This window comes from Papaver somniferum, chromosome 1, assembly GCF_003573695.1.
Source record: "Papaver somniferum cultivar HN1 chromosome 1, ASM357369v1, whole genome shotgun sequence".
In the NCBI taxonomy this organism is placed as follows: Eukaryota; Viridiplantae; Streptophyta; class Magnoliopsida; order Ranunculales; family Papaveraceae; genus Papaver; species Papaver somniferum.
Window position 1 is genome coordinate 192,226,447 of NC_039358.1, and position 14,803 is coordinate 192,241,249.

At 38.2% G+C, this 14,803-nt stretch overlaps 2 protein-coding genes across 2 annotated transcripts; both read right to left on the bottom strand.

Moving 5' to 3' along the window:
- Positions 1-257: 257 nt before the first annotated feature.
- LOC113356215 lies at positions 258-2,035 on the bottom strand. Its single transcript, XM_026599285.1, has 2 exons — positions 1,805-2,035; positions 258-1,640 (listed from the first exon to the last, which is right to left on the bottom strand). Exons 1-2 carry the CDS (start codon positions 2,033-2,035, stop codon positions 258-260), a joined length of 1,614 nt encoding a protein of 537 aa, XP_026455070.1.
- Positions 2,036-9,521: 7,486 nt separating this feature from the next.
- LOC113356225 lies at positions 9,522-14,452 on the bottom strand. Its single transcript, XM_026599297.1, has 7 exons — positions 13,857-14,452; positions 13,434-13,757; positions 13,038-13,350; positions 12,696-12,893; positions 12,431-12,611; positions 12,207-12,378; positions 9,522-10,635 (listed from the first exon to the last, which is right to left on the bottom strand). Exons 1-7 carry the CDS (start codon positions 14,450-14,452, stop codon positions 9,522-9,524), a joined length of 2,898 nt encoding a protein of 965 aa, XP_026455082.1.
- Between the last annotated feature and the right edge of the window lie 351 nt (positions 14,453-14,803).

Sequence of the window (14,803 nt, forward strand, 5' to 3'; positions counted from 1 at the left end):
GGGAGAAGGTTTCCTTTTGATTGGTGTGTGATGTGGTTGCCCAAAAGTTATATCTATATTTATGCGCTAAAGGAGTGAAAATTGCTGCCAACTAATAAACTATCTAGGTGTATACTTTTTTTTTTTGGTAAATCTAAATATGTATTATTAACTAGATTACAAAACAAAATGAAAAGCAAGAAAAGAGGTCAGAAAAACCCAAAAACTTGCTACTTATTTGAAACGAAAATAAGATACATTTGGTAATTCAATAGAGTTCAAGAATCAGGTTTTCCTAGATAATGTCTTCCCTCCTCATTAGTAAGAATACACCCTCTCTTAGCCATCTTATCAGCAGCAAAATTAGCCTCTCTATATGTGTGATCAAAACGAATAGTCTCATAATGAGAAGAAACTTCACTCCAACGTTGTATAACAAACCAAGGAAGATTAGAAGTAGTAAAAGTCATAACTGCACTCAACGAATCTGAGCGGATGCAAACTTTGGAGTAGCCCCATTGAAGCGCCCATTCCATACCAATTATAATACTTGAAATTTCAGCAATGTAATTCGTCATTACGCCCAAAACTATACTCATAACTCCAATAACATTAGCATCATGGTCACGCGCAACTACACCAGCCCCAACAACTTCTGGATTCCCTCGAGCCGCACCATCACAACACAACATAAGTTCATCCACCTCCGGAGGAACCCATCTACACTCAACAGGATCATGAAGCTTCACCTGCCTATGACGAACCTTGAAAAAATCCAGGATTCTCAAATCATCAACCGTATTATACATATAGCCCTTGAGACGTCCTGAGTATTCTTGTATTTGGTTGAACACGGTAGTTTTAAAGAAGCTCCATCTAACCTTTTTGTTATCATAAACAAAACGGTTACGTGTTTGCCACAGTTCAGATCTCACCACCAAAACAGCAAGAAGCCAGAGCTCCTTAATCATGCCACTTCTTCCACGAACTTCCTTGTAGGCTGTAGTCAGATTCAGGTGCAATTGCACCCTAAATATATCTGAAATCCAGCTGCAAGCCATCTCAACAAACCTGCAACGCCAAAGCAAGTGATCCAAAGATTCCTCTATGCTATTACACAAACAACACTTGTTTACAACCTGAATTTTGAACCGGCTTCTGACTTGATCAAGCGTAGAGCACACTCCTTTTAATATCTTCCAGTTTCTAGCTGCTAATGCAGGGTGAACAGATTGTCTCCACAGCAAGTTAGCACCCTCCAACTTCCCATATCTCTTACGAATAAAAGATTTTGCAGCTTTCGCCGTGAACTGACCAGTGGTGCTAGGCATCCAAACCTGACAATCATCTCCATCCAAAATGAAAGGTAAATCCACCTCCTCAATGCCAGCAGCTAACAAAGTGCTGCGGTAGTCCTCAATTAAGTTCCAAGCACCGTTAACAAGAATATCACTCACTAAAACAACACGATTAAGAGAATAATCTTCAAGAATATCAGCAATAGCCGTATCACCAACCCACACATCATAGAAAAGGGAAGTATTACGCCCATCCCCTATTAAGACCTTAGTGTTATCCTCCACCAAAGAGTAAGCCCATTTTATCCCAGGAAGAATGGAAGATTTAATGTAATGAACTAAATTCCATTTCTCATAAAAAATCTAGCACGTAAAAAACGAGCCCAAACCTTCTTAGAGCTACGAATTTTCCACCACAAACTCATAAGAAGAGTCTTGTTCATAACTCCCAATTGAGTTAAACCCAAAACACCTTCATCATAAGGAGCGCAAATTTTGTCATAAGCTACAACAAAAGATCTACTCACCTTAGAATCACCAGACCAAAGAAAATTCCGAATGGCAACCTCACATTCATGAACAAACTTCCTTGGCCACTTGTAAACAACCATATTATGAACCGAGTAACTAGCAATCACTGATTTTACCAACACAACTCTATCTTGAAAAGAGAGCAACCTACCTTTCCAACCGGATAATTGATCTTTAATTTGCTCAACAACATTGGCAACATGATGATACCTCACAGCACCTGGCATTACCTTAACACCAAGATACTTGATATTAATTTTTAAATGATGTTGTAGTAATGAGGTACTCTCGGACTTGTGAAGATTAAATTTAAAGATTTGATAAAATTATATATACAAAAATATTAACAATGGGTGCGAGAGGTAACCAAGACACTAGATTCCACTATTATGCAAAATTGAATGATAAATATTTCAAAACTCTATTCAATTCTTAAGTCCTATTTTATCTTTAATTCATTATCAATCATACAGATTCTAAAACATTATTTGTAAACCTTAAGCATAGATTATCAAGAGATTAAACCAAGCATAACCTATCAAACTGAATAACAAATAATTAAGACAATCATTCAAATAATTTAAAACTCTGCAAAAGCAGCGATTAGGTGAATTATATAATTAAATAGTTACCCATTTATGTTGCGTGAATAGCTTTCTCCATTGCCTTGGTTACGAGGGAATTAGACGCTCATCATGTTGGAAAACCTCTCAAAATATTTCATTGATGCTCAAAAATGGTTTACAAATGATGAGAATATGAGAAATACAATAAAATCGGGTTTGTGACAATTACATTTGTTACAAACCAGAGAACTACGACCCTCAGTGACAAAATAAGACTGCTTCAACTGTGTCGCAAACGCTGTAGCAAATAAGTCTTCCTGATGTACGACCCACAGGTGTGAGTCGTTATTACTGTAGAAAAACGACTGCTGGTGCAGGTACGTTCTTCGTGTTCTTCATGTTCATCATCATCAGCAGCAGCAGAAACCGATTTTGGGAAAACTCGAATTTCTTCTTCTCTGTCTCTCCTCAGCCCCCCAGACTCTCGACACCCTTTCTACTTAACCCCAGCAACCTATTTATAGCCAACAGACCCATCGAATCTCGCTCATTCACTCCATATAATTCTCTTTAACTCGGCAGTAAAGAAAATATTTCTGGGAATATTTTCTTTCCTGTTTCATCTTCTCACGCGTTTTCAAGCCTCCAAATTACCATATTTAACTCCTTCACGCTCCAACAGGCTGTAAGGGTCTTCCATGCACGCACAAAACACGTTGAATCTTCTCCAAATCACGTGAAACCCGTGATATACACGAACTGCCCTGTTTTCAACCCGTGAATTGTTTAGATGATTCTAGCCAATTCTGGTCGAACCAAACGCCCACAGTGTGTTTAATAGGCCATATCACAACTATCTACCAAAAATCAGCCATTGAATCTCCATAGAACACGTTCAACAATTCGATCAAAAATCTGCAGAAGTGTTCTCCATTTTTCCGCCAAAAACAAAATTCAAATGGAGAAGATGACCTCCCCCTAATCCTGTACTGGGGTGCGAATAGCAGATGCCTTTTGGGGTGACCTGGGGTGCCCCTTAGTAATTGAGGTGCCCCTTATCCAACGGTGAGAGTCCGAATAACACGTGTCCTCCGGGGCTTTTACCAACTTTTCGAGCCGAATTTTCCAAAAAATGTTTATTTTTCAAAGGTGCCTACAAACACATAAAAACACCAAAATTAGTACAAAATCGAGTGCCAACAATATATAGTATTGAGATCAAATTAAACACAAAAATGTGTCTATCAAATACCCCCAAACTTATTATTTGCTAGTCCTCGAGCAAAGTTTATTTTTGAAAAGATAAAAAGACTACACTTAGCACGTGCAGCAGGCCGTTAAACCGCTAGGTGGCCCTAGCGGCGGAGTGTTGTCTCCGGAGGGTTTACCAGAGGTGTACCCACAAAACCTTTACTCCTAATTGGTCACAAGTATCCAAAGAGCTATGAGGACATACATATTCTCAACCTATCTCCAAGTAAGAAAAATGCCAGAGAAATTAAAGGTGTCAACTCTAAAGCTGACTGAAGAAAAGTGGATACACATCCGCACCACTGCTAGATAAAGAGATATCCGCTACACAACTAGATAAACATTGTAAGATGCGTCCGCTGCTTTACAGCTGGATAAGATTAGGAGAGAGATAAAAATGAGAGGGACATCTGCTACACAGCTGGACTAATTACGTGTGATGAGTTAAACCAGTGCTAGAAAGATCTTGTGCCAGATTGAAAGCAGACTAACAAAGCAACCAATGCATCTTTCTTCGACTCTCTCACAGTGCTCAGTAGAAATAACGTCTTCTTCGGTCTTCAACTGTTGATGATAAACTCTCGAACCTCATAGAACCTTGACAATTAACTCTTCTCTTCGATTTCTTGCTTGACTTATAAATTTCTTCTTCCCTATGGCCTTATTGAACAAAAAGAACGTAATGATGTTTCATTTTTTTTTTTTTTTTTTTTGGATGAACAAAAAATTACAAGACAAAAATTTACATGGCCATGAGAGAAGGACTTTCAAAACTTGGATCTTCGCAACTTGTGATGTCTTGGTATCATGGATTCTAACAACTTATATCATTTGCTCTTATAACTTCAACTTTGATTTTTTTAATTATTCTCTTCTATTGTTGCTTCTAAACCTAAAACGTCTTCACTTTCTTCATAGATTTTGATGTCGCTCCGCTTGTTGATGATGATAAGTTTCTACTGAGAGAGAGTCGCAATCCAGTAACTAAGACTACATTGTGAGGTTGCTTTGTCTTTCTGGCATTTCCCTGACCTACTTGCATTTCCATCATGTATGGTTAGGTCCATCACGGTTACCCTATAAAAGGAACAAGTTCTCTCCTGAATTTCAAGGATCTCAATGTCTTTTTCTCTAATGTCTCAATAAGTTGTTATCCCTAGCATTCCAATTTCTATCTTTTCGGTGAGAAACAGTATGTAAACTTAGCTAACCGGATACCATGTGACGCTAGAAGTTTCAAAAATGCAACTAAAAAGTTTCTCTCATACCCCCAAACTTAAATCTAACATTGTCCTCAATGTTCTAAAGATAAAATTAAAAGCATATGAACAAGGAGAAACTGTTACCATCTGAAGCAATAGGGTTAAAGAAATATATTACCATGTTGCATGAGATTGGGTTACCTCCCAAGAAGTGCTAAGTTTAAAGTCTTTAGCCATACATCAGAAGGAATTAGTCACCTCATAGAATCATATAGAAGTAGCCGGAATAATTGTGGGTCATCTGGATCAAAAAGTGCTAACCACAAGAAGAGGAAACTGCAACAGACCAAGAAGATACCGAACATACCCTTATTTAACTTTTTGTTTAAGACAACTATCTCTAGTTGTGGCTCAGGTTCAGGCTCTATAAAAGGGTCTAAATAAAATGCTTTCATAGGCTGGACTTCCTCAAAAGAAGGATTCTTAAGATCAGGTTGTAGAGTCTGGAAATACTCAAGTAGGAACTTAGAAGCACATAACAATAACCTGAACAACTGCGGATCCTTAAAGTCAATTAGACTTGACTCACAAACTGACCACAATGAAAGAGTTGGTCTTCCTTAAGAAAATGTGTCGACCCTATTCTCCTAAAGTAATTAGGTTTAGTCTCAAAACTTAATAACCGACACATTTTAAAATCAAATGTTCCCGCAATTGGAAGAAAATTTGTTGGTGGGAAAACAAAGTCAATCTTGGTATCATAGCCTGGGTCAACCACATCAACCATAGGATGGGTTTCTAACAACTGAGCTTCTCTTTGGACATCATTAGGTTCAGGAAAAAGTATACGAAGATAATCCTGTAAGATGGTTGAGGAACAAATGTCAAGTCCTACACGAGGGAACTTTTTAAGAGTTAAAGCGCACGGATAATGATAATCACCCCCAAACTTAGAGTTTTCTGTGTCTCTAGAAAGACTAGTCACAACTTCCCTAATTTCTAGGTCATCGGATTCCCGAAAATGGTCAATTGATTCTTCTAAGTCGGGTTCATCCTCATCTCTCTACGGGTATATCTTCTTCATCTAATACTATTGTTTCTAAGTCGCTAGACTCTAAACATTTTCGGAATAAACCCGTTCCTCTAAACCACTATCGGCTTCGTAATCAAAAGGAAAAACTACATCGTCTAAAACGGTGGTATCCCTAATCAAATCCTCGTCCTTTTGAATAGGTGAATAATCATAAAAATTATTTGGATTTGAACTAGAAATAATATAATCATTATAAAGCTCAATTGGATTAATAGATTCCTGATTACTATGCCTACATATTTCAGATTCTTCATTACTACTATCCTCATCATCATAATAGTACAAAGATGATTGAACCTTATCTAAATAAGTAGTGTCTTTTATTCTAGCCTCGTCCTCTAAATTAGGCAAATATTCACTATTGATATCAAGGGTAGAATTAGAAACCCTATTTTGGAAATTTAGATTATTTCGAGCAGCATTAGCCAACTGTTCATTTTCTGCCTCTAGACGTGCCTGAATTTCACTGAGCATAACACTTATACGTTTACCACTCTCGTTTATCATCTCAGAATATCGTGTACACTCTTCTTTTGAACTATTCATTGCAACTAAACGTTTATACGTCCTTTCAATCCGTTGTTGGGTCTCTTCTAGAGATGGAACAGGTTCAGAAATATCATAATCAGGACTAGTTTCCAAAAACGAGTAACCAGTACTACAGTGTTCCTGATTTTCTTGCTCGTAAGACCAATTCGCGTGTGGATAGTAATTGGGCTCACCATGGTATGAACCATAACCTTGAAAAGGTTGGCGTTCCCAACTACTATTCCCACCATGGTCATAAAAATGATGATGTCCATATTCAAATTCAGATCGATACTCATTGTATTGGCTTCTGTCATACCAGTTCGACATTCTTAATTGCAAGGGAATTCTACACAATCACAAACAAGGCTGACTCGACCAAATCAAACCTACTGATTTCTAGCAAACAAAAAGCATGATGGCTCCACTTAGATTGTTTCTAGACCAGCTTCTAATCCTTCGAAAGGGAATTCGTTACAATTTAAGCAAACCCCTCTGGAATCAATCCGAGTCAAAGTAAGTTGAATTGAGGCGAGGGAAGCTCAGTGGAGCTTTGATACCCAAGGCCTCACCGCTATCACAAGGCGGCGCAGTCACGCATTCAACTCACAGAAACCATCATGAACTTCGAAGTATGCTAAAAGAGTAACCAATATTTTTCGAACGACTTTCCTACTAAGCTCGTTACCCTATCGGTCTCGTTCTAATCAAATTTTAAGCTTGGGTTCGCGTTAGGTTTCGTTTACCTAAGGCGGGCAAGAAGGGAACGGTGATGAAATCCGAACCCTTATCTTATATGGCCAGTTCTTGCCCTTTACTAGGAAATTAAAGCAGCCGGTTCAGTCCTCAACATATAATCACCTTAAGGCAGACAGTAAACCCGCTGACAGGAGATTCGCGGGTGTTTAGAAGTTTACCTCCCGTACCAGACGGGCGAAGAACCGTGTAGTCGACTCGGGCCACTGACTCCGGTGTCAGTGTGCGAACCCGAGGGGCCGAGACGATATTGTAATCGTCGTCCTTCCCTGCAAACAGTTTATATTTAATTTTTTTTTTATAACCCTTCCGTAGGGTTTAAAATTAAAATAAATTGTCCAAAGTCCAGTCCAATGAAAAGAAATACAAAAAATAATATAATAATTACAAAAAATGGAAAGTCTCTTAAAAAAATAAAAAAAAAATTCTCTCTCTTTTTTTTCTCTCTTTTTTCTTTATTTTTTTGCTTTGTCTTTTTTCCTTCTCTTTTAGCTTTAAGCTTTGATTCCAAGGTCTTTAGTATCCAACTTCAAACCTGTAATACAAAGACACAACCAAAGACGTAAAAAGAACAAATGGAATAATAAAAATAATAAAAACCTAAAAATTCTACCTAAGCACAAATCCGCGTCGGCGGCGCCAAAATGATAATATTTTTATGATGTTGTAGTAATGAGGTTCAAACTCTCGGACTTGTGAAGATTAAATTTAAAGATTTGATAAAATTATATATACAAAAATATTAACAATGGGTGCGAGAGGTAACCAAGACACTAGATTCCACTATTATGCAAAATTGAATGATAAATATTTCAAAACTCTATTCAATTCTTAAGTCCTCTTTTATCTTTAATTCACTATCAATCATACAGATTCTCAAACATTATTTGTAAACCTTAAGCATAGATTATCAAGAGATTAAACCAAGCATAACCTATCAAACTGAATAACAAATAATTAAGACAATCATTCAAATAATTTAAAACTCTGCAAAAAGCGATTAGGTGAATTATATAATTAAATGAAATAGTTACCCATTTATGTTGCGTGAATAGCTTCCTCCATTGCCTTGGTTACGAGGGAATTAGCCGCTCATCATGTTGGAAAACCTCTCAAAATATTTCATTGATGCTCAAAAATGGTTTACAAATGATGAGAATATGAGAAATACAATAAAACCGGGTTTGTAACAATTATATTTGTTACAAACCAGAGAACTACGAACCTCAGTGACAAAATAAGACTGCTGAAGTTGTGTCGCGAACGCTGTAGCAAATAAGTCTGCCTGATGTACGACCCACAGGTGTGAGTCGTTATTACTGTAGAAAAACGACTGCTGGTGCAGGTCCGTTCTTCGTGTTCTTCATGTTCATCAGCAGCAGCAGCAGCAGAAACCGAGTTTGGGAAAACTCGAATTTCTTCTTCTCTGTCTCTCCTCAGCCTCCAGACTCTCGACACCCTTTGTACTCAACCCAAGCAACCTATTTATAGCCAACAGACCCATCGAATCTCGCTCATTCACTCCATATAATTCTCTTTAACTCGGCAGTAAAGAAAATATTTCTGGGAATATTTTCTTTCCTGTTTCATCTTCTCACGCGTTTTCAAGCCTCTAAATTACCATATTTAACTCCTTCACGCTCCAACAGGCTGTGAGGGTCTTCCATGCACGCACAAAACACGTTGAATCTTCTCCAAATCACGTGAAACCCGTGATATACACGAACTGCCCTGTTTTCAACCCGTGAATTGTTTAGCTGATTCTAGCCAATTATGGTCGAACCAAACGCCCACAGTGTGTTTAATATGCCATATCACAACTATCTACCAAAAATCAACCATTGAATCTCCCTAGAACACGTTCAAAAATTCGATCAAAAATCTGCAGAAGTGTTCTCCATTTTCCCGCCAAAAACAAAATTCAAATGGAGAAGATGACCTCCCCCTAATCCTGTACTGGGGTGCGAATAGCAGATGCCTTTTGGGGTGACCTGGGGTTCCCCTTAGTAAGTGAGGTGCCCCTTATCCAACGGTGAGAGTCCGAATAACACGTGTCCTCCGGGGCTTTTACCAACTTTTCGAGCCGAATTTTCCAAAAAATGTTTATTTTCCAAAGGTGCCTACAAACACATAAAACACCAAAATTAGTACAAACTCGAGTGCCAACAATATATAGTATTGAGATCAAATTAAACACAAAAATGTGTCTATCAATACCTATCCGGAAAATAAGCAATAGGCATCCCTAAAAAAGCAGCAATCGTAGCTCTTCTATTCAAAGAACCACCACCATAATAGAGTTTACTCTTCTCTCGACTCACCGTCTGCCACTTCTTCCACGAACTTCCTTGTAGGCTGTAGTCAGATTCAGGTGCAATTGCACCCTAAATATATCTGAAATCCAGCTGCAAGCCATCTCAACAAACCTGCAACGCCAAAGCAAGTGATCCAAAGATTCCTCTATGCTATTACACAAACAACACTTGTTTACAACCTGAATTTTGAACCGGCTTCTGACTTGATCAAGCGTAGAGCACACTCCTTTTAATATCTTCCAGTTTCTAGCTGCTAATGCAGGGTGAACAGATTGTCTCCACAGCAAGTTAGCACCCTCCAACTTCCCATATCTCTTACGAATAAAAGATTTTGCAGCTTTCGCCGTGAACTGACCAGTGGTGCTAGGCATCCAAACCTGACAATCATCTCCATCCAAAATGAAAGGTAAATCCACCTCCTCAATGCCAGCAGCTAACAAAGTGCTGCGGTAGTCCTCAATTAAGTTCCAAGCACCGTTAACAAGAATATCACTCACTAAAACAACACGATTAAGAGAATAATCTTCAAGAATATCAGCAATAGCCGTATCACCAACCCACACATCATAGAAAAGGGAAGTATTACGCCCATCCCCTATTAAGACCTTAGTGTTATCCTCCACCAAAGAGTAAGCCCATTTTATCCCAGGAAGAATGGAAGATTTAATGTAATGAACTAAATTTCCATTTCTCATAAAAAATCTAGCACGTAAAAAACGAGCCCAAACCTTCTTAGAGCTACGAATTTTCCACCACAAACTCATAAGAAGAGCCTTGTTCATAACTCCCAATTGAGTTAAACCCAAAACACCTTCATCATAAGGAGCGCAAATTTTGTCATAAGCTACAACAAAAGATCTACTCACCTTAGAATCACCAGACCAAAGAAAATTCTGAATGGCAACCTCACATTCATGAACAAACTTCCTTGGCCACTTGTAAACAACCATATTATGAACCGAGTAACTAGCAATCACTGATTTTACCAACACAACTCTATCTTGAAAAGAGAGCAACCTACCTTTCCAACCGGATAATTGATCTTTAATTTGCTCAACAACATTGGCAACATGATGATACCTCACAGCACCTGGCATTACCTTAACACCAAGATACCTGATATTAATTTTTAAATGATGTTGTAGTAATGAGGTACTCTCGGACTTGTGAAGATTAAATTTAAAGATTTGATAAAATTATATATACAAAAATATTAACAATGGGTGCGAGAGGTAACCAAGACACTAGATTCCACTATTATGCAAAATTGAATGATAAATATTTCAAAACTCTATTCAATTCTTAAGTCCTCTTTTATCTTTAATTCATTATCAATCATACAGATTCTAAAACATTATTTGTAAACCTTAAGCATAGATTATCAAGAGATTAAACCAAGCATAACCTATCAAACTGAATAACAAATAATTAAGACAATCATTCAAATAATTTAAAACTCTGCAAAAGCAGCGATTAGGTGAATTATATAATTAAATAGTTACCCATTTATGTTGCGTGAATAGCTTCCTCCATTGCCTTGGTTACGAGGGAATTAGACGCTCATCATGTTGGAAAACCTCTCAAAATATTTCATTGATGCTCAAAAATGGTTTACAAATGATGAGAATATGAGAAATACAATAAAACCGGGTTTGTAACAATTATATTTGTTACAAACCAGAGAACTACGACCCTCAGTGACAAAATAAGCCTGCTTCAGCTGTGTCGCAAACGTTGTAGCAAATAAGTCTGCCTGATGTACGACCCACAGGTGTGAGTCGTTATTACTGTAGAAAAACGACTGCTGGTGCAGGTCCGTTCTTCGTGTTCTTCATGTTCATCAGCAGCAGCAGCAGCAGAAACCGAGTTTGGGAAAACTCGAATTTCTTCTTCTCTGTCTCTCCTCAGCCTCCAGACTCTCGACACCCTTTGTACTCAACCCAAGCAACCTATTTATAGCCAACAGACCCATCGAATCTCGCTCATTCACTCCATATAATTCTCTTTAACTCGGCAGTAAAGAAAATATTTCTGGGAATATTTTCTTTCCTGTTTCATCTTCTCACGCGTTTTCAAGCCTCTAAATTAACATATTTAACTCCTTCATGCTCCAACAGGCTGTGAGGGTCTTTTCGATGCACGCACAAAACACGTTGAATCTTCTCCAAATCACGTGAAACCCGTGATATACACGAACTGCCCTGTTTTCAACCCGTGAATTGTTTAGCTGATTCTAGCCAATTATGGTCGAACCAAACGCCCACAGTGTGTTTAATATGCCATATCACAATTATCTACCAAAAATCGACCATTGAATCTCCCTAGAACACGTTCAAAAATTCGATCAAAAATCTGCAGAAGTGTTCTCCATTTTCCCGCCAAAAACAAAATTCAAATGGAGAAGATGACCTCCCCCTAATCCTGTACTGGGGTGCGAATAGCAGATGCCTTTTGGGGTGACCTGGGGTTCCCCTTAGTAAGTGAGGTGCCCCTTATCCAACGATGAGAGTCCGAATAACACGTGTCCTCCGGGGCTTTTACCAACTTTTCGAGCCGAATTTTCCAAAAAATGTTTATTTTCCAAAGGTGCCTACAAATACATAAAACACCAAAATTAGTACAAACTCGAGTGCCAACAATATATAGTATTGAGATCAAATTAAACACAAAAATGTGTCTATCAATACCTATCCGGAAAATAAGCAATAGGCATCCCTAAAAAAGCAGCAATCGTAGATCTTCTATTCAAAGAACCACCACCATAATAGAGTTTACTCTTCTCTCGACTCACCGTCTGCCCAGAAGCACGCTGATACAAACTCAATAAGTCCACCAGGTTTCTCAAACTCTTCATGTTTCCTTTACAGAAAATCATAATATCATCAGCAAAAAATAAAAGTAGGAGCAATACCTTTTCTGCTAACCATATGAGTCATACAACCACTACGAAAAAGTTTCATAATATTTCTACTTAAGACATCTTCAATCAACACAAAGATTAGAGGAGAAAGAGGATAACCCTGACGAAGACCTCTATCAATACTGAAAAAACCTTCTGGACTACCATGAGCCAACACTGAAATTCTAGCGGACTTCAGAATTTGCAAAATCCAAGCACACCAATTTTCCGAAAAACCATATCTTCTAAAGACCTATATAATGAAAGACCAACTAACAGTGTCAAACGCCTGAGTTATGTCAAGTTTTAAAACCACATTACCCTCTTTGCGCCTAATTTGAGTTTCATTAACCATTTCCGAGGCAAGACTGATGTTTTCATGAATATTCCCACCCTTCATAAAAGCCACCTGCTCCTCAGAAATTAATTTGTCCAAGACATCACCAAGCCTAGTAGCTAAAATCTTAGTAAAAATCTTAAAAAAGAAATCACTAAGACCAATAGGCCTGAAGTTACGTAGAGTATTTGCACCTCTTTCTTTAGGCAGCAGCATAAGGAGGCTAGAGTTAACACCGTGAGGAATAAATTTATTAGACCAAAAAAACAAAATAGCACTCACCAAATCATCACGAATAATCTCCCAACAATGCCTATAGAAGAAACCAGCAAAACAATCCGGACCAGGCGCACTATCAGCTCCCAAATCAAAAACATCCGCATGAATCTCCTCAAGAGTAGGCAACCGATCCATGCTAGCACATTCCTCAACAAAAATACTAGGATGATCAATATCAAAAAGAGCCTCCACCGGAATAGAATCATCCCCATTAAATTTCGCCTCATAATAATTGACAATAAGGTCCCGAATCTGATCACAATCAGTAACCATCACCCCATTATCATCCACCAACTCCGAAATAGTATTACTACTTCTTTAAATACGAATAGAGTTATGAAAGAAACAAGTATTATTAGCCCTTCCACCAGCCAATTGTTTCTAGACTTTTGCTTCAACCTAATAGCCTGTTTCATACGAATATCATTAACTTCCACACTTGCACTTCTCATCAAATTCAATTTTTCCACATCAGAGGGGTTTTCATCCGTTAGCCTCAAAGAACTCTCAAGTCTGAGCTTAGCATGTTTCAGTCTTATATTAACATTACCAAAAACCTCCTGATTCCACAATTTCATAGCAATTTTTAGACGCTTTAATTTCTGAGGATAGATAAAAGCTGGAGAACCCACAATAGGAACCTTCCAACTATCTTCAACCATTCGCTTAAAATCTGGATGCCCAAACCACATCTTTTGAACCCGAAAAGGCGCCAAACGAGGTCTAGAATTAACAAAAGGATAACCAATAAGAGGAGAATGGTCAGAAACTTCCCTTAGAAGAGCTTTACACCGCCAATTCTCAAAACGATTTAACCAAAACTCATTAATCACCGCACGATCAAGCTTACTAATAATTCTTCTAACCCCCGACTGCCTATTGGACCAAGTGAATTTGCTTCCCAAAGACTCCGCTTCGAAAAGACTATTATCGTCCAACCAATCACTAAATTCATTCACTGCAGTAGTCCTTGGAATAGCACCCCCTTTCTTCTCTTCATTGCGAAGAACACAATTAAAGTCACCAACAACTAACCACGGAACCCGTTGAGCGCCCATATCCAACTGATTCCATAAAGCTCTTCTAGTAACTTGATCCGAACTAGCATGAACAATGGAAATATGAACACCGTTAACACTAATAGTTATGGCTTGATGTGAACAGTTCAACACCACTGGATCAGCAATATTCAACGACCACATTACCCACAGATTCCCAATACGAGAATTAGTGGAATTATGAATAATAGAATTATTGACACCCTGAATAGAAAACCTTCTAACAGATCTAGAAGTAACTGAAACTCTTGGTTCCACAATACCAATAATATCAGGTTTAAATTCCTTAACTAACTCACGCAATCTGCCTTGTGCTTCATCTCGCACAATCCCATTAATGTTCCAGAAGACAACTCTCATTGGGAAACTTTGTTGGTAGTGTTTAACTTAACTTGTTTTGCTAACCTTGTAGCATCCACCTTTTGTACCCCATCACCAGTCTTAGCCTTAGAAGCAGTATTAGATTTGGGTTCATTCAAATTCTCTGAGTTCCTTGAAAACCCAGGAGTAGAAGACTGACGCGCCATGATAACAAGTTTCCTAGCAGTCCACCTGCCAGTAACACTATCAAAAAACGGAGTTAACCCTTCCTGCAAGTCATATTGCCCCCTAACATTCTTTGCCACTGTGTTATTCTCATCCAACTCCAGTTCAGTATTCAAAACATCAAAACAGTTTGGTGAAACAATAGTTTCACGAACATAGAGAGAA

Excerpts from the sequence above, each read along its gene's own strand:
- LOC113356215 (XM_026599285.1), bottom strand. The coding sequence starts at position 2,035 with ATGCCAGGTGCTGTGAGGTATCATCATGTTGCCAATGTTGTTGAGCAA. Across the intron at positions 1,641-1,804 it reads TTTGGTCTGGTGATTCTAAG|ATTTTTTATGAGAAATGGAA; the intron begins GTGAGTAGATCT and ends TTTACGTGCTAG.
- LOC113356225 (XM_026599297.1), bottom strand. The coding sequence starts at position 14,452 with ATGAGAGTTGTCTTCTGGAACATTAATGGGATTGTGCGAGATGAAGCA. Across the intron at positions 12,379-12,430 it reads TCATATGGTTAGCAGAAAAG|GAAACATGAAGAGTTTGAGA; the intron begins GTATTGCTCCTA and ends TTTTCTGTAAAG. Across the intron at positions 10,636-12,206 it reads ATTGCTTATTTTCCGGATAG|GTATCTTGGTGTTAAGGTAA; the intron begins GTATTGATAGAC and ends AATTAATATCAG.